The 21,660-nt window shown below is 33.5% G+C and overlaps 2 protein-coding genes across 3 annotated transcripts; both read left to right on the top strand.

The window, feature by feature from the left end:
- The first annotated feature begins 1,019 nt into the window (after positions 1-1,019).
- Positions 1,020-6,548, top strand: LOC110710577 (amino acid transporter AVT1A-like). Its single transcript, XM_021888903.1, has 12 exons — positions 1,020-1,601; positions 2,497-2,774; positions 2,905-3,119; positions 3,327-3,350; positions 3,439-3,619; positions 3,715-3,934; positions 4,028-4,163; positions 4,255-4,274; positions 4,398-4,543; positions 5,311-5,354; positions 5,519-5,581; positions 6,108-6,548. Exons 1-12 carry the CDS (start codon positions 1,417-1,419, stop codon positions 6,198-6,200), a joined length of 1,605 nt encoding a protein of 534 aa, XP_021744595.1. The 5' UTR covers positions 1,020-1,416; the 3' UTR covers positions 6,201-6,548.
- Positions 6,549-8,751: 2,203 nt separating this feature from the next.
- On the top strand, positions 8,752-17,346 carry LOC110710496 (nudix hydrolase 16, mitochondrial-like). 2 transcript variants are annotated; one of them, XM_021888807.1, is made up of 4 exons: positions 8,752-9,285; positions 11,208-11,322; positions 15,181-15,264; positions 16,645-17,287. In XM_021888807.1, the coding sequence occupies exons 1-4, from the start codon at positions 9,179-9,181 to the stop codon at positions 16,897-16,899; spliced, it is 561 nt and encodes a 186-aa protein (XP_021744499.1). In that variant the 5' UTR covers positions 8,752-9,178; the 3' UTR covers positions 16,900-17,287. The 2 variants fall into 2 exon arrangements, with proteins under 2 accessions (XP_021744499.1, XP_021744500.1); XM_021888808.1 differs by lacking the exon at positions 8,752-9,285 and adding an exon at positions 9,301-11,005 and having other exon boundaries at positions 16,645-17,346.
- Positions 17,347-21,660: the final 4,314 nt, after the last annotated feature.

Below are 21,660 nucleotides of genomic sequence, written 5' to 3'. Positions count from 1 at the left end.
TCAAACACTCAAAATTAAAGGAAAAATATCTAGGATAATTCTTACCTCCTTCTTACCCCTAAGCACTGTCACTTGAAGACGGAGATTCGAACTCCAAACCTTTAGTATATGTGGTAAGACCTTTACAAAGTTAGACCTTGTTTTGTTGAATTTTGCTTGCGTTTATTTTGTTAGAGAGTGTGGTCAAAGTGTGCAACATCATTAATTTAACCAATTTTTACATTTTTCATGCACCTTATGATCTTAAAATTGCAGGGTGTGATTCCAAACCGTAATATATATGCACTTTAGGTGCAATTTTGTATAAGTTGGACTCCTTACTACTAATGATATATGTGGATCGTGCCTCGTGTTGGTTCTGCATTCCTTGGATATTGTCAGCCCATAGTCGATCCTTGTTACATGTCAAGTTTGCCTAAGCACATGTGATGCATTTTTTTTTTCAGTGAAAAAGAGGGGCAAAGCCCCAAAGCAAAAACACATGTCATGCATTGTTGTGATAACATTTCAAAGCATGTTATGACATGTCGTGTCATATTACGTTTCTCCAAGAAAAATGACTAAAATCCACCTCAAACCCCCTAAAATCTATAGTACATTAACATGTGTGGCCATGTGCCCATGTTATGTCATGCGAGTATGCGACTGAAGCCACAAAGTAGAAACACACATGTGCTAGCATTTCAAAACATGTTAAAGAAATATCGTGTCATATCACGTTTCTCCAAGAAAGAGTGACTCAAACCCACCTCATATATCATACCCTTAATATATACAAATAAATTAACATGTAGTGTCATATACTCATGTATCCATGTTATGTCATGTCATACATTTGTGTCCATACCATGTTACGAGTATTTTTTTATTGATGATGCTAGTCATACCATCCAATGGGCCGACCCCGCCCAATACTATCTTTACTTATCCCTAGGCCCTAGGAATAATACTCCTCAACAACTAAGTAGTAATTAGTAATAAATCTAATTACAGTCTTACAAAGAGAATATTACACCTCAGTCTAGAACATTACCAAGGAAATGCTGGAAATCATAAACCGAGAAAATCTCGGAAAACAAATGAAAACAGGGCACAATTCTTACCAAGCTATAAAAAGCAGAGCAAACACAAACATTACAACCCAACAACAATGGCTTCAACGGTCCAATCACACCAATGATCAAAAACTTTCTTTCTAGACTCCTCTTTCACTTTCTCTCTCCTCCCATTTTGTCCATTTCTTCCTTTTTTGATTAATTTATCATTTCCATAATCATCATCTCGCCGCCTCTCTGTTTTTTTTAACCTAAAAGATTGGAAAAAGTTTCAATCTTTATTCATAAATTTATTAAAAAACATTCTGGGTTCTTAATATTAAATTCTGGGGTTTAATTGCTGAAATTTGCAGTAGTTGTTATGGCGGGAAAAGATAGAGATGATACCCAATTTGATTTGGAAGATGAACATGATTTAGAAGATAACAGGGTTAATAGTTGTAGCAGTGATGATAATGAAGATGATGATAGTGATAAAGATGATGACAATGTTGATGATGATGAAGGTGAAACTTTTATCTCTCAAACTTGGCCTCAGAGTTTCAGGTAATTTTTTTTTTCGGTAATTTTTTTATATTTTTCTGCATTCCTTTGTTTTATACTGTAATAGAATAGTTGAGTTTATGTTTTAAAAAAAAAAAGAATAGTTGAGTTTATGATTTTTTGGAATAATTGTTTGATTATTTGAGATTCTTTTACTTTTAGCAATTCTATAAAGTGTGCATACTTTTGTGTAAGAAATTTTGTGATTTTTTTAATACTCTATGTATATTCAGCTAATTATTAAGCAATTTGAATGCACAATGAAATAAAAACAATCTAATTGTGTATCTCCATTAATTGTTGTGGGAATTAATTATGTTTTGCCCAATTCAATTTTAGTGGCAAAAAAATTGGTTTGAACTTGTGGGGTTTAATTGGGGTGTTGGGCTTAATTTGTAGTTTTTGTTTTATATGAACTATATGAGTAATAGTTGTAGGTTTTGAAAGAATACATAGAAAGAAGAATTTTGGGTGTTTGGGTTAAGAAAAATTTAATCTTGTCAGAATTAATAGTTGAAGTAGCTAAATCCAACAGAAGAGATTAAACAAATGTAGGCTTTTAAAGAATTGATGTATAAGTTTGCTTCTTTGGTTTGTTTGAGTAGGAGTGATAGGATATGATATGTACTTGTACTTCGTACTATCTCCGTTCCTTTTTGTTGATTACCCTTTCTACTTTTGTATGTGCCTTAATCTTGGTTTCACTTTTGCTTTTTGATTGTTCTTTGATGGTTTTAAGAAGAAAAAAAAAAAACTATCTAATGATGAAATAGGTCAATTTGATTTGTAACACTACTCATATAGTTGAATTGTTGTCAACTTGCTGTAATTATTATAATGTGATGGGAAAAGCTTTACATCTTCATAACTGCCTTTTGTGTTCTCATGTTTTCGATAGAGAGACAACGGATTCGTATACACTTGCTGCATCCCCAGGGTTTGGACTGCTTGGTCGAACTCCTAGCTTGATTAGCTTTCGCAGCAGAAGTAACATAGATGATGATGGAAATAAGACTCCCTTGCTTTCTGAACATGGGAGCAGATACCAGAAAGAAGACTATGACAAGTTGTCGAAAGTTTCATCGAGGATATCTGCTTTAGGATCCTTGCATGAACATCTTGCTGGAGAGCTTCCAATTGGTCAAGGATGCACTTTCACTCAAACTGTATTCAATGGTGAGAATTGCTTGTTTAAACTATTACAAGCTTTCATACCATGATCTTTAAATGACTGAAGTTCTCAGATTTCACCTATAATTTTCCATTCTTTAACAATTGAGCTTTTTCAATGTTTGTTTTCTTGCAGGGATAAATGTTATGGCTGGAGTTGGGCTTCTATCTACTCCGTATACAATAGAAGAAGCTGGTTGGCTGAGCCTGTTATTCTTATTCCTCTTTGCTATGGTATGCTGTTATACAGCCTCACTTATGAGATATTGCTTCGAAAGTAAGGCAGGGATTATAACTTATCCAGACATTGGTGAAGCTGCATTTGGAAAATATGGACGTCTATTCCTATCAGTGAGTTCCTTGATTGTTTTATGTGAAATTAAATTCCTCTATGAGTCTATGATACTGTATTGATATTTGATGGAAATTACTGCTGAGAGCATGAATATGCAAGCATACCCAACCGTTTTAGAATATGCTATTAGCTTCTGTGTTTTCTAACTTTGAGAAAGAAATATGTACCCTAACCTATTTTTATCTTTTTCTTTCCCTCTGCAGATTGCCTTGTATGTGGAGCTATATGTAAGTGAAAGTTGAGATTCTTATTACATATTTACATGAACTACAGTTTTCCTTCAAAATTTTCTTAATGTTTGTATGTTTTGTGCAGTCATATTGTGTAGAATTCATTATATTGGAGGGGGACAATCTTACTAGGCTATTCCCTGGGACTTCGTTAAATTGGGGTGGCTTTTACCTTGATTCAACACATGTGTTTGCATTGCTCACTGCCCTTATTGTTCTACCAACAGTGTGGCTGAAAAATTTACGCGTAATTTCTTACCTTTCAGGTAAGTTATCAATTTCATCTTGTCTAATACAGTTTTTATATGTATTTTTACGTGGAATAACCCATATGGTATGTGGAATTTTTTTTCCTGTGCAGCTGGTGGAGTTATTGCAACAGTGATGATTGTTTTTTGTGTTCTGTATCTTGGAACGGTTGATGGGCTTGGCTTTCATCACACAGGAAAACTTGTAAATTGGAGTGGCATGCCCTTTGCTATTGGTGTGTATGGATTCTGCTACTCAGGTCATTCAGTTTTCCCCAATATCTATCAATCAATGGCTGACAAGAAACAATTCACAGCAGCATTGATAACCAGGTATGGAAACCTGTAGACTCAGAAGCAATACTTGGAGCTTTATGGTTCTTGTTTGTCTCTCGTTATTAATGTGAACTTCTATCTGCTGTGCAGTTTTGCTCTGTGTGTTTTGATATATGGAAGCGTTGCTGTCATGGGATTTCTTATGTTTGGCGAGGGCACACTATCACAAATCACTCTAAACATGCCAAAGGATTTGGTTGTTTCTAATGTTGCACTCTGGACAACTGTATGTATTTCATTTTTTTAATAAATTTTATTTCCCAACATTCAAGTATATTGGAAGGAACACTTACAATTTTCTGCTTTCTTCTGTGCAGGTGATCAACCCATTTACAAAATATCCTTTTCTTTTTCTTTTTTTCATTAGAAGTCATTTCTTTGTTTTTGATGTCAAACACAGATATATATGATATACATGCTGTCCTCTAAGACTTGTTTTGTGATCCTTGACATTGTATACGTATGCATTATTGTTGAACCCACTAGCTCGAGGAATAGAGGAGCTGTTGCCAGCCCATATTGCTAACAGCAACTGGTGTTTCTTTGTGCTCCGGACAAGTCTTGTTGTTTCCACACTTGCTGTAGCTTTCTCAGTTCCATTTTTCGGTATGTATTTTACACTGTTATTCAACTGCTAACATTTTCAAATCCAGAACATGGTATAGTTTTGGTTTGAAGACTATAAATGAAGAAGAAACAGATTATTTTAAGCTGGAGTTAGACATGCAAGAAGTTATCTTAGTTTTTGTGGATCATGTGATCATGTCTTAACTCTAAGAAGATCATAGAAAAAAAAAAAGGCTTGAAATGTTTTCCATTAGATATAAGACTGGTTACATCCTCGCACTCTGCAGCTTTGATGTGGCCTTGCATCTTCTTTCAGTTTTATCCCAATTAACTGACAACCCCTCTTTTGGTTAATTCTTGTTGCCTTTTTCTTTCTTCTGATTAGCTTGACTTAGTTTTCCAATATGCTTCCTCCTCCCTCCAGCATTAAAAGTCTCATACTACTTCATATCACATGCTATTTCAGGAAGTAAAAGTTATCACTTTTTTCTAGTTTACTAATGAGTAATGCTTTAAATTTCCAATTTGCCACTACTTTAAGCAAGCAATGGGGAAGAATAAAAAAGGCTCAAATGGACTTCTGTAAAATTAATCATAAGGATTGGGACAAGGTGACAACTAAGTTTACACGGAGGGTTTTGGTGATTTAGTTGCTCTAGTTTGTTATGGACGTCTAGTTAATATTTGATAACTCTATGTGCTAATGTTCTTCGTATCTTTTTTAATGTCTTTGATATCTTTGCAATGAAGTTTCCTCATATAAAATTTGGCCAGTATACATTAATTTTCTTGTCTTATGGCTGCAGGTCTTCTGATGGCTTTAATCGGTTCGCTTTTGAGTATTCTTGTGGTAAGCATGCTCATATGTAGAGTACACACTATATTGCATCACATTGCAGTTTAATTTGGATACTACCTAGTGTACTTCTCATGGCATGATGGATTCTGATTAGCATGCTATGAAGTATGAACCTATGCTTATGTATATTGTTCATGTGTCCTTTTGTGATGCAGGCTATGATCTTTCCAGCTCTATGCTTTTTAAAAATTATGGATAAGAAGGCTACAAAGATGCAGGTTTGCCAACATAATCTGTCTTGCTTATTTGTAGAGATTGTGTAGTGTGATATTGTCATTAGATATCATGAATTCATGAGGCTTACGTTACTTAGTCATGGTTCGAAAAGAGAGGGAGAGCCTTTTTTACATTAACCTTAATCATACGGAGCAAAAGAGTTCAGGAAATTGACTAAAACTAGACAATCATGCTTGTTCAGACTTCCATACGCATCAGAGAATCCTATGCCTTCCGTTGTTGCAGGGGAATTCAGCAACCACTCCTCTTCACAATGGTGGGCACAGGTTCCTTGTTGCACAACAAGCAACAGCTGGTTGCTTTCTTAGTGATTGCGCTTAAAATGTACCTTTAGTTTTTGTGGAGGTTAAAATAGCGTGTGTCTAAGGACCTTTCATCACAATATTCAGAAATTAAGATGAATGTTAGCTTACAGGCAGCTTATTTATTTACCTGAATTTTTTTGGTTTTCAAGTCTGGTTATAGTTTCTCATTGTACTCATCCTCGTTTCCTTTCTTTACTTTTAGGTGATAATAAGCACTGCTATTGTCGTGTTGGGTGTTGTCAGTGGAGCCTTGGGGACGTATTCTTCAGTGAAACAGATTATTGGGAGTTACTGATGCGTAGATATGACATGACTATTGACTCCAGTTTTGGCTTGCCAGAGGGTTGTGCTCTAAAATTCTTTAAAAATCTTTAGCTGCTCGCAAAAGATATATGTATCCGTACATAAACTTAGAAAATCTTCTGTAGTCTTATACCGATTGGGTGTAAGGCTGCATATAGTGGATCCTCCTCGAACCCTACCTTAGTGAATTACAACTAGGTGTGTGGGTGGTGGACTGGTGATGGTTGTGGTTGTGGTTGTGGTTGTTGTTAACTTGTGTCGTAAACTTTTAGATAACTACAAAGTACAATACTTTTACATAATGCTAGCCACATCTCTTGGTGGCATAAAATTGAGTTTTCGGGCACATTCATATGCTTACAATGCCTAGTATGCTAAGTGGAAACCAGATTTTGCTTGAGAACAGGATAATCGAATATAGACTTGCTATTTTTTGGTGTATGGTTCAATTGTTATCATATTAACCATTTTGGCCTACTAAACATTTGGCACAAAAAGCCCATAAACATAATGGAGGAGCAATGGCAACTCCATCTTTAAGTAAATTAGCCTTCTGGCCCGTGCAATTCACGGGTTATTCATATAAAATTGTATTGAGAGATAAGTGAGGAAATATCAATAATCATTATAGGGTATAATATGTAATTAGAGACATGATTAAACAAATTAAAATTTTGAAACTTTAATCGAAAAAGAGGCTTAAATAGAAGGTAGAAGGGCTAAAATTAAAGAGAGATTAGGAAAAGGTTTAATTAAAGGGGAGAGATGAAGATGAAGAGTGTATGAAAGAATGAAGTATAAGTTTAATGTAAGAATTAAAAAAAAATGGTGTAATAAAAAATTAATAGTGTAAGATGACATGTGGCACTATGGTTAGAGAAGTGTAAAAGAATGAATGAGGACATGTGTCTTTCTTAGTTTCTTGGTTATAGTTTTTAAATACTAAGTATAGATTTGTTACCACCTTAGTCACTTGTTTCCCCCTCCCCTCTTCTTCTTCTTCTTTTTTTTTTCCCTTCAAAGGGGTGAAGTTAAGGCATGTTCCCATACATTTATTTTCAGTTCAGCTCAGCTCCTAATTTCTTTCTCTTATAAAATATTCAATTGAGTTCAGCTCATTTCAGCTGAGCTCAGTCAATGAAAACATGCCCTTTTTAAATTTTGGTTGAGAAGAGTTAATGAGAGAGAAAAGTTGTGAGATGTGATCTAATTTTCTATAACCAAAAAAAGCATAGGGCCGGCTAAAGTCAAATTAAAAGAACGAACTAGACAGAAAAATGAGGCAAATATTTGGGGACGGTGGGAGTATTATGCAACTTTAAACCTTCATCTGATAATTTTGGTGGCTTAGTGGGTAGAGAAGTAAGATGATGTCTAAATGTAGGGAGATGAGTGTTAAGTTTGTTATTAATTATTATAGTTGTACTTGTAATCAAAATTCTTTGGAGGTTACACTTTATATTGACTTTATTATCATTATGATAGAAAATAAAAATATTTTTCTTCTACTTACAAAATCAATAAAAGATGAATAAATTATTTCATGTTTGAGATTGATTTAAAAGTCTACTTACAAATGTTCATGATCATACTTTATTCCAATTTCACCTCACATAAATGCAAATAAAATAAACTGGAAGTGGAAATATAAATGAATAAATCATGTTATATCAAATTTGTGTTCTTGTTAGATAATAAAAAAAATCTTTAATTAGAGTATGTTCACATTTACTGAACTAAACTGAACTGATTGGAGCTGAACTGAACTGAGTTGAGCTGAAATGAATATTTTATGAGAGATGAAAATTAGAAGTTGAAATGAACTGAACTGATTGAAGCTGAATTAAACTGAACTGAACTGAACTGAATTGACTGAACTGAACTGAAATTAAGTAAATGTGAACATGCCCTTAATTCATTCAATTAAATGAGTCAAAATGCTTGACATTAACTTTATATCAGTTTTTTATTTTATTAATTTTTTTTAACCCCAATCTAATATAACTAGTTAATGATTAGACATGTAGACTTTCTTACATATTTGAAATGTAATTTGATGGTTAATCAACATCACATCATAATCTTTGTTATATATGTAAAAAATTGACCTAACTGAGCCTGATTCGGAAACGATTAGCTTTAGATTTCAACCTTCACGGAATAATGTTTTAACATAACTCAAATAAAAAAATACTTGACCTACCTAGGCCCAATCGAATCTGACTAGTGACCCAAATTGACACTTCTAAGTTGAGTTCTTGAGGTTACATATGTCAATCATTGTATCAATGTATGTTTAATTAATCATTAACCTACTTTCATATTAAATTCATGATGATTTAATTTATTGTGCTAAAACATAAAAAATTTATATTTTTTTATACTCAGTATAGGTTAAGAATTCATTAACTCGGTATATTTTCAATACTCGTGATGATTTTATTCATTGTGATAAAACATAAATCTAGTATGACAGGTGTTCATCTCGTGTCGTATCGTGTCATGTTGTGGTGTTATTGTATGGTTTAAAATCCATCAACTTTTTTTGTACCCAAGTTTGTTCTTAATTTATGGTTCTTGGGGTTGTGGGCGACAGAAATTAGAACCTACCTCCCCTTTTCTTCCCTTTTTTCCACAATGTAATCTGATTGTTAACCGACATCTCATCATCATCCAACCCCCCTTTTTTCAATTTCCCCTTCTTACTATTTCCTCTCTCTTTCTGCGGAATAACCGCGAAAGAGAACAACCCACTAACTGTGTATTATCCCTCCCTTTTTTTGTTTCAGAATTATGAGGAACAATGCTTTTTTTGCAGTCAGAATCATAATTTAGGCAAATAAATTCATGGGTATTTCTGGGGTTTTCTTGAAATTGATTAATTCGTTGATTAGTTGATTGATTGCAGGAATTTTTTGTTGTTTTTATTTTAAATTACTTGGTTTTAGAATAGGATGAGATTCATTAAAGATGGGGTCTGTTGGATGTTGTGAAAAACAAGGGAAAATGTCTGAATTGGTAGCACGCACTGGTCGACAACAGCAACGCTATGAAGATGGCTGTCGTCTTGTTGCTGGGTATTTTTTTTTTTAATGCAATCTTTATGCTTTTAGTGCAGTTTATGCAGAATAATTATATAAATGTTTTCATTTTTGTGTATTATTATTGTCAATCTATAGTCAGTGTTATATATTCTGTGGATGTCGTCTAGCTTAGTTGGTACAATATCGGGGATGCTTATCTTGAATTGAAATCAAATTACGTCTATATTGCTATCATTCCGCTTTGGGTCTTTCTGTACATAGGAAAAAAGAATTTTGTTATTTTATTTCATTGGTCAAGTGTTTTTGGGTCAAGTGGCTTATAATTGTTTCAATGCTCTTGATTTGTTTAATGATTATTGCTGAATGGTATTCAATCTTATTTATTATAAAATGAAAAGGGATGTGGGAATTTGGGGTTGTTAGAATGTTAGTACATAAATGTCATTGCTAGAATTGGTCAAGCTATATGGTTATTGGTATATAAAAAATCGTATGGAATAGTGCTTAGAATTTCTTTCATTTCTGTCGTTAACTTTTCGGGAAGATGTTCAAGTCTTTGATTTTGGGACATATAATTGGGGAGGTTGATCGCGTTTTTAAGCAATGATTGCATTTGAAACTGCTTAAAGTTTGTTTGCAGCCATATCGAAAGTTGATGGTTGATGAGGTTTGAGCAGTCATTTGGGTTTTTGGCTGCCTTGGATAAGCTCACACTAACCCGTCAATTTGGTGGGAGTAAAGGATCGTCAACAAGGGCGTTCTAGTGCATTTTAAGTTTGGTTGGTGTTTGTGTTTGGTTGCTCTATAATGTTTTGAGAAAAGAGTAGTGCAAATGCCCAAGTCTTATGTTGTTGGCTATTGCGGGATGATTCTAAGCAAATTCCTTAACAACACAGAGTATGAACGCATTGTGTCCCGTGTTTAGAGGTTTTTATATTCACATCTTTACTTCATACTAGCAGTGGAAAGATTACCTCAACGCTTTTTTCCCAGAGAATTTTTGAAACTAAATAGATTTCTCTTTATTGATAGTTGTCGTAGACAGCAGCACTAGCTTCCATTTCTTAAAGAGGGACTAGCTGTCACACAAATTAACCTTTCTTTTTCTTTTTTGAGGATTGGTGCTGCAACATTGATCTTTGAGCACGTCATGCTCTTGATTTGAACATATAGAAAGTTAATGTTTAATAAGGTTTGAGACTTTGAGCAATATAGCTCAATTCGGTTTTTGCTTTTTTGCTGCCTTGACCCTAAGGTGTTTGTGTTTGGTTTCTCTATATTGTTTTGAGCAAAGAGTAGTGCAAATGTGAATTGCTTATACTGTTTGCTAACGCATAATGATTCTAAGTAAATCTCAACATCTCTTGAGTATGAACTTACTGTGTCGGGTTTGGAGAGGTTTTTATATTCACAACCTTACCCCATACTAGTTGGAAGTAGTGGAAAGATTAGCTTAAATTTTTTTACAAGAGCACTTTTGAAAAACAAAATAGATTTCTCTTCATCGGTAGTAGTTGTAAACTAGTAGCACAAGCATCCATCTCTAAAAAAACTGACAGTTGTCACATAAATTAGGCTTTCTTTTTTGAGGATTGGCAACATGAGAAGTGAGAAGAGGGGTAGAAATAGGGGATACAAATGATTTTCTTATGATTGGTAAGCACATGCAGAAGGTGGAGCTATTTTTTGGTGCGTGTGTGTGTGTGTGTGTGGAGGAGTTGCATCATGGATCCTTGAGCACATCATGCTCTTGGTAAGCTTTGGATAAGCCACGTTCTTGCTTGATCTCAACCCCCCCCCCCCACACACATACACGAACAACAAAGATCATAAATTTACCTCTTGCAATCTTTCATAGATTTTATATTTAGGGCATGCTGAAATTTAGTATTACCTTTTTACATGTTCTCAATAGTCAGGAGAATTGCACAATTTAACTATACATTTATTTGCAGGTGTATCCCTTTTAGATATAGAAATTCTGCAGAAAGTGATGGAACAGAATCAGAGAAGATTGTGGAAGTGCTTATGATCAACTCAACTAGTGGACCAGGTCTTCTGTTTCCTAAGGTGATTTTGTTGACACTTTCTTGGTTTAGCTTAAATTTTGGGGGATCTGGAGATGGCAACACTAATGCATGATTTGTATCTAGTCATAACGATGGGTGTTTGCTTTGATTCCATTTCTCATTAGTTGTGAATCTGTCATTACAGCCCCCATGTAAAGCAAAAATAAAAAATAAAAAAATAAAAAAAATTATATAATGATATTGAGCCACTTGATGAGGAAACTAGTTATGCAATAATTATTTTACTACCTAGTATGTAGCTAGATGACCAACTTTATCTCTGTTACTTGACCATATCATTTATATCTTTCCCAAAGCCACTCTGTTTAACTATTAGAGGAACCCTCCCCTTCTAATGTCTTAATGAAATGACTTCAGGAGTTCAGGTTATAGGTTCATTACGGTGGCATGGCTAAGCATTTAAGGAAATACTTGCACAAATACATTTCTATAAGACCCCCCATGTGCACTTTGCCTTAGATAATTCTAAGCCTCCACACCAACATAGAAAGCTTATTAACCTTCATTGAAATAGTTACAGGAGCTTATGAAGTACATTATGCTGAAAAGATGTGAAAAATGGATGCGAATAGGAAATTTTCATGTATACACAGATACACTAGAGTTCCGGCCATGAGTGATAAACATTTATCCATCTTGGCACAATCTCTGCTTGCTCTTTATCACTAGATGCCTAAGAGTATGTACTTCTGGTCTCTCTTTCTCTCTCTCAACCCAAAAAACCCCAATGATGGTCACTGTCTCTCCATGGAGATTCACCAAAGTGCAGGCCTTAAAATATTGGAGAGCCATGGACATGCATCATGCAATGAAGAGGTAGAACTAGCCCTCTATAAAATTTGGTGGCTGTTGGCCGTCTCTCCATGGAGAGGTGCTCAAGAATCAAGATTCATCCAGGATTCCCATTGTTGGGGTAGAGCTAGCTGTTTATTTTTTCAATTTTTGGAGATACACTTGGAAAGCTCCTCCAAGTCACCCATTGAACACTCTTATGGGTTGAGGTTCACAACTAATAGATAAACAAATCATTAAACTTATTTTGGTCTTTAATTATATTATTGGGGGATAGGGAGATCTGGGAGATTCGGTGGCATAAGTGAATTCATCTGCTACGAAGCACTATTATTCTTTGAATCACCTGCGTGTCTGAAGGGATGAATGAATATGAGTGTCATGGACTGGAAACTTGAAGATATCAAGTAAGAGAAAAAGATGATGATTCTTAGTGTTAAACTAGAAAATAGGTGTAGATTAATGACATATTAAGAAGAGAATTTAGGGAAAAATAGATATTTGGTTGTAATATGATACAATTGAATCATTTTTTTGAGTGATACAACCTCAGGCCTTCAAGTGACCTGACACTTCCAAACTAAGCAACTAAAACCACAGTAAACTCCTTACAATATTCTTTAACCCTTCTTTCTCCTTGTTCCCCTTTTTATAGATATTTTCTGATTTTTTCCCCCCTCAACTCTACTTATTCCCAAAGTAATCCACAGTCCACAACAGAATTATAAAGTCATTCTCCATAGTGCCCTTCCCACTAATCCATTCTATTATAACCAGCTTGTCTTTGGGTATCTGTTTGACAACTGATATGTTATCTTGAGCTGGTTTGATTTTGTGCTTGTTATCGTGACTAGCCATGAAAATTTTTGAACTAGGGTATATGGTTCCTGTATCCTATGGATTCTTGAAAGGCTCTGAATATGATGAAGATAATGGCCAAGCGGATTTTTATTGAGAAATCAAAATAGCGGCTTCTATTTTTAGATGGTCTTTCTTGAATGTTTTATGGAATGTTATATCATCATAATCTTAGGCTGTTAAGAGAGTATGACCATTGGTCCATGCATGGTATTAGAAATGCGGTCTTCTTCTTTTTAGTTGCTCAATACTAATGCAATGGTATTGGAGATCTCTGTATATCACTGCAGCTTGTCATTTCTCAGTGGTCAGTGATATTCATGTTTCCTTTAAGTAGAAGCTCTGATAAATTCTTCAATTATTACTTCTACATTTATTTTGTATTCCCTATAATATCATAGTTAGAAATTACCTTTCCGGCTGGGAGCACAAAAGGAAGAGTTTTGGCCAAGGATATGGAATGAATATGATGAGGACAATGTATTATATGGACTATAAACCACTAAAATGCTAGGGTAGTTATATTATTAGCTTAAGTTGGCAAATTTGTAATTTTTCGGCTATACTCTCTTTAACAGACTTGTTTTCTGGAGATCTATGTACCTTTAACTTGTGGAGGTTTCCTTGTATTAGTTATCTAGTTTGCTGCAGGGGTTTTGTTTGCTTATTTAGGAGGATATGCTCTTTTATGTCCTACATAAGTGCTGAGTTGCTTGCTGCTAAATTTATGATGTAGTTTAACTAATGTGCTCGTGTGTTCTCTCTCTCTCTCTCTTTTTTTTTCTTTTTTTTTTCCTGAAATCTGATACATTGCAGCAACCCTTGTGCAAATAGCAAATGTTACTAATGTTAGTTTACATTGTCTGCGCACGTTAATGTCCTTGGGTCTCAGTATACTTATGTGTGTACATTATGTTTTGATTGATTATTGAGTGTTAACTAGCACTATTAGGAAAGGTGTTATAGCTCATAGGGTATGAATATCGATGCCTCGTGATCAAACTCCCTTTTTCTGTTCCTGTCTTCCTGGCTATCTCTGAATTACTTGGGAAGTGAGTATGCCATACAAGGGGTAGCTTAGATTAGATCTTTCTTTTTCTTCTTAGGTTGCAGATGGGGACTTGGGGGATCATGGCTTTGGTTCATTCATTATTTTACGCAAAAGTAAAAAATAAAATAAAATAAAAAATTGGATTGGAAAGGAGTATCATTTGTCTTTCCTATGTACAATTGATGAAGAAAGATAAGGGGATTGCAGGGTCTTTGGGAATTGAAGCTTTGGTTCAATATTATTTTATCCAATTTAAAAGGTATGGATTGCAGATTACTGCTGGCCTTTCTCATGATATTAAGATTCAAAGTTGTGCATTGGCAAACATGGAAATCAAAGCCATAATTTGTAAGCAATAAGACGCAGGGGAAGTACATAGAGGTGGGTGGCAACTTGAGAGGTATATAAAGAATCATCTGTAGAGTTTTTACCGACTTGGAGCAAAGTAATGTGTAGAATAATGTGGGATATACTTTTTCCTCTTTCGTCTACCAATAAGCCAATAATTTGTAAACCTTAATTCGTATTTAAATAGCATTTTTGTGGACTTCCTTGCCTGTCTTTCTCTATATCTGTGATTTCCTCCAACTAACAAGCTGTTAGTCATCGATGAAGAAAGATTGGTGTTGTGAGTGTTTCGACATATTGGTTAAACTCCAGTCTATCTTGTGAATTTAATGATTTTGTAGCAGATGTGGAACTCGCTATAATAGTATTATCTGTGACAACTGCTCAGCTGGGACCTTGTATCTTTACCTGAATTAAATTATTTTGAGTTGAAGCTACCTCCTCTGCTCTAGATTTCTATCATGGAAACCGACATCTATGAAGCGCTTTTTTTAAAAAACGTATTGTAGAGGTTCAGTCACCAAATATATCAATTTTTTTTATGAATGTGGTTGATGGTGACTCGGAAAGTTACCCTCTTCTGGTGCATTTGAGGGCCTTTTTTCAGAATTTGCTGGGTGTAAGATTTGGTTGCTAAAGTTGTGTGTGTGGGTTTTTTTTTTTTTTTTTTTTTTTTTTTTTTTTTTTTTTGGGACAAGTGCTTTACTTCAAAATGTAGCACTTAAATTTTATAGAAAATTTTCTATTTGTACCTTTGCTTAATTTTTTTGTTCCTTTGTCAAAACCTAGGGTGGCTGGGAGAATGATGAAACTGTAGAGGAGGCAGCAAGGCGTGAAGCAATAGAAGAGGCTGGTGTCAAAGGCGACATACTGGTTAGGAATTTGAATTTTGTTTATAATACTCTGGTATTTTTGCAGATATAATGTGAATTGTTTGCATTTTTCATTTCTGAAAACCAATGCTTTTGCTTTTCACCTGAAATTCTTGCTTTTGAAAAATGACTATCATTTTGGAATTTAGGGCTTTGGTTTTGTTGTTTTATACTAAATTTAAATATCAATGGTGCAATTATTTTGAAGCGATAATTAGTTATATTGGCTCTAAACAAATGTTGTTCATACTTCATATTAATATTGCAAGATATAGCTATTTTGGCTCCAAACAACTCTAGGATTCCTTTATTCCATCTTTTTTTTAAATATTCTTTCTTATTGGTGCTAGTTGTTAAATCTCTCAGCTATATTTGGTCCTTGCGAATACCTTAGTGCCAATAACATTGTTCACAGAGCTGAATCAGCTTACTGGCCATTCTTGAAACTTTGGATTGTGAAGGACAACTAATTATTTCACTAAACTATACTCTTTATTTTTGGCAATGAGGATGTTAGATGGTCCTTTACAGTCTAGGCTTTTCCTTTCTGTGTCGCACAATGTTTTATCGTATAAAAACCTCCAGGCAACTACATAGACATATAGGATAGCCTCCATGTCTAGACTATTTGTATGGGGTATAGTGCTGTTTAACTTTGCTATATATAGATAATTTCAAAGAGGCTTTTGAAGCTGTCATGCATATATCTGAAATACATACATTAAACAAACCAGAAGAAGAACTTATGTATTATGGACTCTTCATGTCACCTCAAGTACCCATGTCGGACCCTCGATACTTGGGCAACACTTGGAAACTTCACTTTTTGTTCAAAATCATGGAATTTTTTCACAAAATAACCGAGTCGGACGCTTGGACACGTACCCATGTCGGACATGGGTACCTGAGTCCATGTAACATTTTGAAGAAGTAGAAGTCGACGAAGAAAAAAACCAGATGTAAAAGTTTCCAAATAGATAGTTTCTTCCTCTAAACCATTTTTTTTTCTTGAAAATTCATGCTTGTGGGTCACTCTGGCATTTTAAACCATTTTTCTGACTTCTGTGATGTCCGAAAATAAAATTGGTGCTCTTTCAGAACAGTCTGTTAGATGTTGGTGCTCTTTCAGAACAGCCTCTTTTAGATGTTAAATCTTCCATCATACCTCTGCAGCTTTTACCTTTGGTTTGGCAATCTTTGTGGCCCTTCTGGCTTAAGGTTGACCTCCTCTCCCAAGGAATAAGGCTGTCAAGAAGCAAGCCAAATTTTATGAAAAATATTCGTGTGTTGCTTTTTTTGTTTTCTCAAGCTTATACATGCAAGCCAAAGTTTATAAATTTGTTGGACTTTCTTGTTCTTTAAAGGCTTCTCTCATTTCCAGGATTTTTTGGGTTACTATGACTTTAAGAGCAAAACCCTGCAAGATGATTTTAGCCCGGAAGGTTTATGCAAGGCTGCTATGTTTGCATTGCTTGTGAAAGAGGAGCTGGAGTACTGGCCAGAACAGAGTACACGTCAGAGGAGTTGGTTAACCATACCCGAAGCTCTAGATTGTTGCCGGCACCCATGGATGCGACAAGCCCTTGAAGAAGGTTTCATAAAGTGGCATGCCAGTAGGACAACAGGCAGCGAGTGAGAAAGTGATGTATTGCTGGACTTACAGAAACTGAGTGATTTGGTTCAAGAGAGAATTATGTTGCCAAGACAGCTTTTCTGCCTTCTTGTTTCTTCCTTGCTTCTGGGTGTTGAGTTGCGAAAGATGGTAATTGGTGTGCGTCTTTAGGGTTTTGACATGGTTGTTTAGATTTCATTCTCAGGATTTCTTTAGGCGTTTTTGTCTCCGAGAAGTCTTTTTCATTTTTGGCTCAACTGACCTCTTTGACTTGTTTAAAATTACTGGGAAAAAGGCATGCTTTTGAGCTCTCCCAACTGTTTTTAGAACTGTCTTCTTATTTCCATTAGAAACTGTACATTGTGAAAATTACTATGGAGATTATACACAACTAATTGTTCTCCTTTTTTTTTGACTGTTTGTTTATCACATTCATAAATACTTGATTATGCTTTGCAAATGATTTTCCCATCATCTTTTATTAAGAAGAAATTAGTTGCATATAAATATGTAATTGAATAATTGTAGGATGTGGATTAGAAACTTTTTTTTTTTTTATACTTTTAGTGCGTGTTTGGAGTTAATCTTACGAATTCATAGATCATACCTTTCAATTAACTTGAATTAACAACTTATGAATAATAAACATGTTAAGCATTTCAAGTTATTTCAATTATGTTTGAGAGTATTAATAAGCGTTATTCAATACTCCATAACAAATTCAATTTTGTTTGAGGATTAACAAAACAGGGTAAGTTAAAAGATTAATGCTTATTAGTTATTAATATTCAATTAAGTAGAATTGAGGATTATTTCTTAGAGAGATTTAAGTTTATCTCGAGCTGAGGCGGCTTATGTTGTTATTTCAATTCTTAGTATTTAATTGTGAAAGAGACTTAGCGGCTATGGAAGAGGGAAATGGAGGGAAATTATGAATTTAAAAAAAAAAAAAAGAAAAAGAAAAAAACACGAGGGGCTTTGAGGAAAGAGAGAGATTAAGCTAGTTTCTCCTTTACTCAGTTTTTGGGACATCTCTTATAGCATCTTCCCATCAACATTGAGCTTTCCTAGAGTTTCTCCTTTACTCAGTTTTTGGGAAGTGGGGCACTTAAAAAAAAAAAATTGTAGGGCGTAACACATATGATGAGCTTGGATTACTCTGTACTTGAGTTAGAGGTGATTATTGGGCGGGTCGGGCCAGGCTGAAGTAAAAAGAAATCAGCCCACTTCTCGAGTCGGGCTAAGCTTCAGGTCGTAATATTTTGTGCCCAAACCTGCCCAAAATGGTCGGGTAGGGCCAAAAAATAACTAAAATTGCATTCCCAAACCCGTCCGAAAAAAATTAATGTTCAAAACCCGTTGGATTGATCCAAAACTTTGGGCAAGGGTTGAACATTTATTGACTCGTTATCTGAAGTAACCCAATCCAAGATGACTTATCACCCGACCCTAATTGGCAGGTCTACATAGTAATAAAATTCTATTAGATTGTGAAGTATATTATTTTAATCGATTAATAAATATTATAAATGGATGTTTTATGCTTTGAACTACTTAGTTCGCTCCAAAAATATTATGATATAAAAAATAAATTTATATGATAGTTTTTGAGAATTATAATCTAATAATTTTTTTGAATAAAATTATAATTCAATTTGTAGATCTGAAATATTGCTATTTTATTGAAAATAAAACTTTAAACTATCAATTTGATCCTAAAATTTTATCCAAATAGAATTCTAACTAACTTTTTTATCTTATGAATTCAATTTAAATCTATCCAACGTGGCACGACACTTGGCGTCACTTAGGGAAAAGTTGAAATGTCAAGTGTCTAGTTTTTGTACCCGTGCAATGCCAAGGTTGTTTATTAAATTTTGAGATAAATTTTTAATCTATATGTCAAATTTCAAAATATATCTCTAATGCAAAATTAGTTAGTAATTGATGTGTTTTTATGACGATTTAAATTATGTAGTAGACATATAAATGACTGGCTAAAATTTGAATGGAAAATAAAACTCACAACTAACAATTTTATCCTAAAATTTTATCCAAATTTGATTGAAAATAGAATTTTAAACTAATTTTTTTATCCTATGAAATCTATCTAAATATATCCAACGTGGCGCGACACTTGACAAAAAATTAGACCTGACTAAAAGTTTAGCTTTATATATTAGTTAGTTTTGTGCCCCGTGCGATGCTCGAGAGATAAATTTTCAATCTATATGTCAAATTTTTAAATATATCATTGATACCAAATTAGTTAGGAATTGATGTGCTTTTTTGACGATTTGCTATATTTTATCAAAGAAATTTTAACAAAATTATAATTCAATTTGTACCTCTAAAATATTGGTATTTTATTGAAAATAAAACTTTAAACTAACAATTTTATCCTAAAATTATACCCAAATAGAATTTTAAATTAACTTTTTAATCGTCTATTTAAATCCATCCAAAGTGGCGTGACATTTGGCGAAAAGTTGGAACGCCAAGTGTCGCCACCTCGTGAACTGGCTGAAAGTTTAACTTTATATATTAGTTATATGATATGATAATCCAAAATTGAGATTATTTTGAGCGAACGATTGTCAATTTTTCCTTCTATACAAAGGGAAATAAAATCTTTTATCCACCAAATCTGGCGCAAGACAAGCAATATTTTATCTTCATACATCATACATTCAGATAATCAATACATTATCAACTACTTTATTTGCACGTTAGTCATGATGTGCTCCTAATGTTACTCTCCTGCACGATCAATAATTAAATAAGAAAATTAAAGGGTTTTTTTTTTTTTTTTTTTAATTATAATTTCAATTCTCCATTTATATGGAGTAATTTGGAAAATTTACATTAAAAACAAATTTAACAAGTTCTTTTAATCTGCGATGTAACTAGTTCTAAGATAATTTATACTTGTATTAAAATTTTAGATTTTGTAGGAGTTGTTTGTAAGTGACGTATAGTTATCTAACTTATCTTTCATTAACGAATCCTTTATTCTTCTTGTTAAAAAAAATAGAAGGTGGGTCAATGGTGGAAATCCGGAAAATCGAGGTTGTATTTTACAATATTTTATCTTTTATTAGTTAGTTTTTAACAACATTTTATCTTTTATTAGGTATTTTCTTACAATATTTTATTTAGTTATTTAATAGGTAGGTTTTTTCATGCAAATTAGAGCAAAACCACAATGCTCATAAACTGTAGGTTTTAATGAAATCAACTGCGAATTCCTAAATGAATTGGATAGAGAATATGGAAAATAGCCAAATTTGTAAACGAACCTGATAAAGAAAAGAGAAGTGTTGGAGTTCTAATTAGAAGTATATTAAAAATGTGGCAGCTAATGCGTGCGATGTCATATAAGCTTTTAAGTTAATTTAGCTACTTTGAGCTCTTATGATTAACTATTTACTTTCTCTGAATAACTGGCATAATCAACTTTTGCACACATGCCGATGTACTAATTTGACCTTATTTTTATATAATCAAATATTAAAGAAAATTATATTAAAAGTGATACTCATATTATGAAACTTTATATTAATGCCTATCTAAAAACATATTTTATGACAAAATATATTTTTATTATATTAGTAAATACTCCCTCCGTCCCCTTTTTATAGTCCCTTATGAGCATTTTTCACTGGAATTAATAAAAAAAAGAAAGAATAGCTAAAGTACATTGAAAAAGTAAATTGACATTGGGTATGCAAAAAAGTAGAGAGAGAAAGTAATAAAAGTACATGGAAAAACAAAATTTACATGAAAAAGTTAAATTTGCACAAATAATGTTGCAAATTGGGGGGAATTTTGCTAATAAAAAATTAATATTAATTTTTTTTGATGCAAAAAAAATTAATATTAATAGTTGTTGGAAAAAACAAATGGGGTGAATATTTTGGGACTAAAATTTGTTTATAAGGGACCATCCAAAAGGGAACGGATGGAGTATGTAAATAGTGAAAAAAAAAATAGAAAATCAACATCTCTATTATTCTATCAGAAATTCAGAACGGAGAGAGTACTATTTATGAAATGAATTCCAATAACTTATTTTTATTTTATTTTATTCTACTATTAATGCAGTTTTAAATTAAAAATTTGAATAGGATCGGTTGGGTGGGGTGCTAAAGAGCCGGTCGACCAATTTTTCCAACCTATGTGTTGACATGTGTCACTCAAAACTAAAAAAAAAAAACCTTTATAAGAGGTTACCGATCACTTGTTTTCATTTTGAACGAGTGACTCCCAAAGTTGGAATTATTCAAAAATAATCCAAAGTTGAGATTATTTTGAACTATCAGTGGTCAATTTTTCCTTCTATGAAAAGGGAAATATATCCTTTATCCACCAAATCTGGCGCAAGACAAGCAATATATTATCTTCATACATCATACATTCAGATAATCAATACATAATCAACTACTTTATTTGCACGTTAGTCATGATGTACTCCTAGTGTTACTCTCCTGCACGATGAATTCCAATAACTTATTTTTATTTTATTTTATTCTACTATTAATGCAGTTTTAAATTAAAAATTTGAATAGAATCGGAATGCATGTTGATTCCAAATTCCCAATCGAGAATGTCAATTAAATAAAGAATAAAATCTAGATTTGTATAACCGTAAGTCATATTGAGCTGGATGCCGACGACTAACCAACAATAATTTGTACTTTATAATAATAGGTTGCATGCAATGAAATCTTACTAGTTACTATAAATAGGGTTCGGGTTGTAGGGTTAGAGGCATCCTCATTAAAA

The sequence above is a fragment of the Chenopodium quinoa genome, unplaced genomic scaffold (assembly GCF_001683475.1).
Source record: "Chenopodium quinoa cultivar QQ74 unplaced genomic scaffold, ASM168347v1, whole genome shotgun sequence".
NCBI classification, from domain to species: Eukaryota; Viridiplantae; Streptophyta; class Magnoliopsida; order Caryophyllales; family Amaranthaceae; genus Chenopodium; species Chenopodium quinoa.
This window is presented reverse-complemented; position numbering and strand designations above follow the sequence as displayed.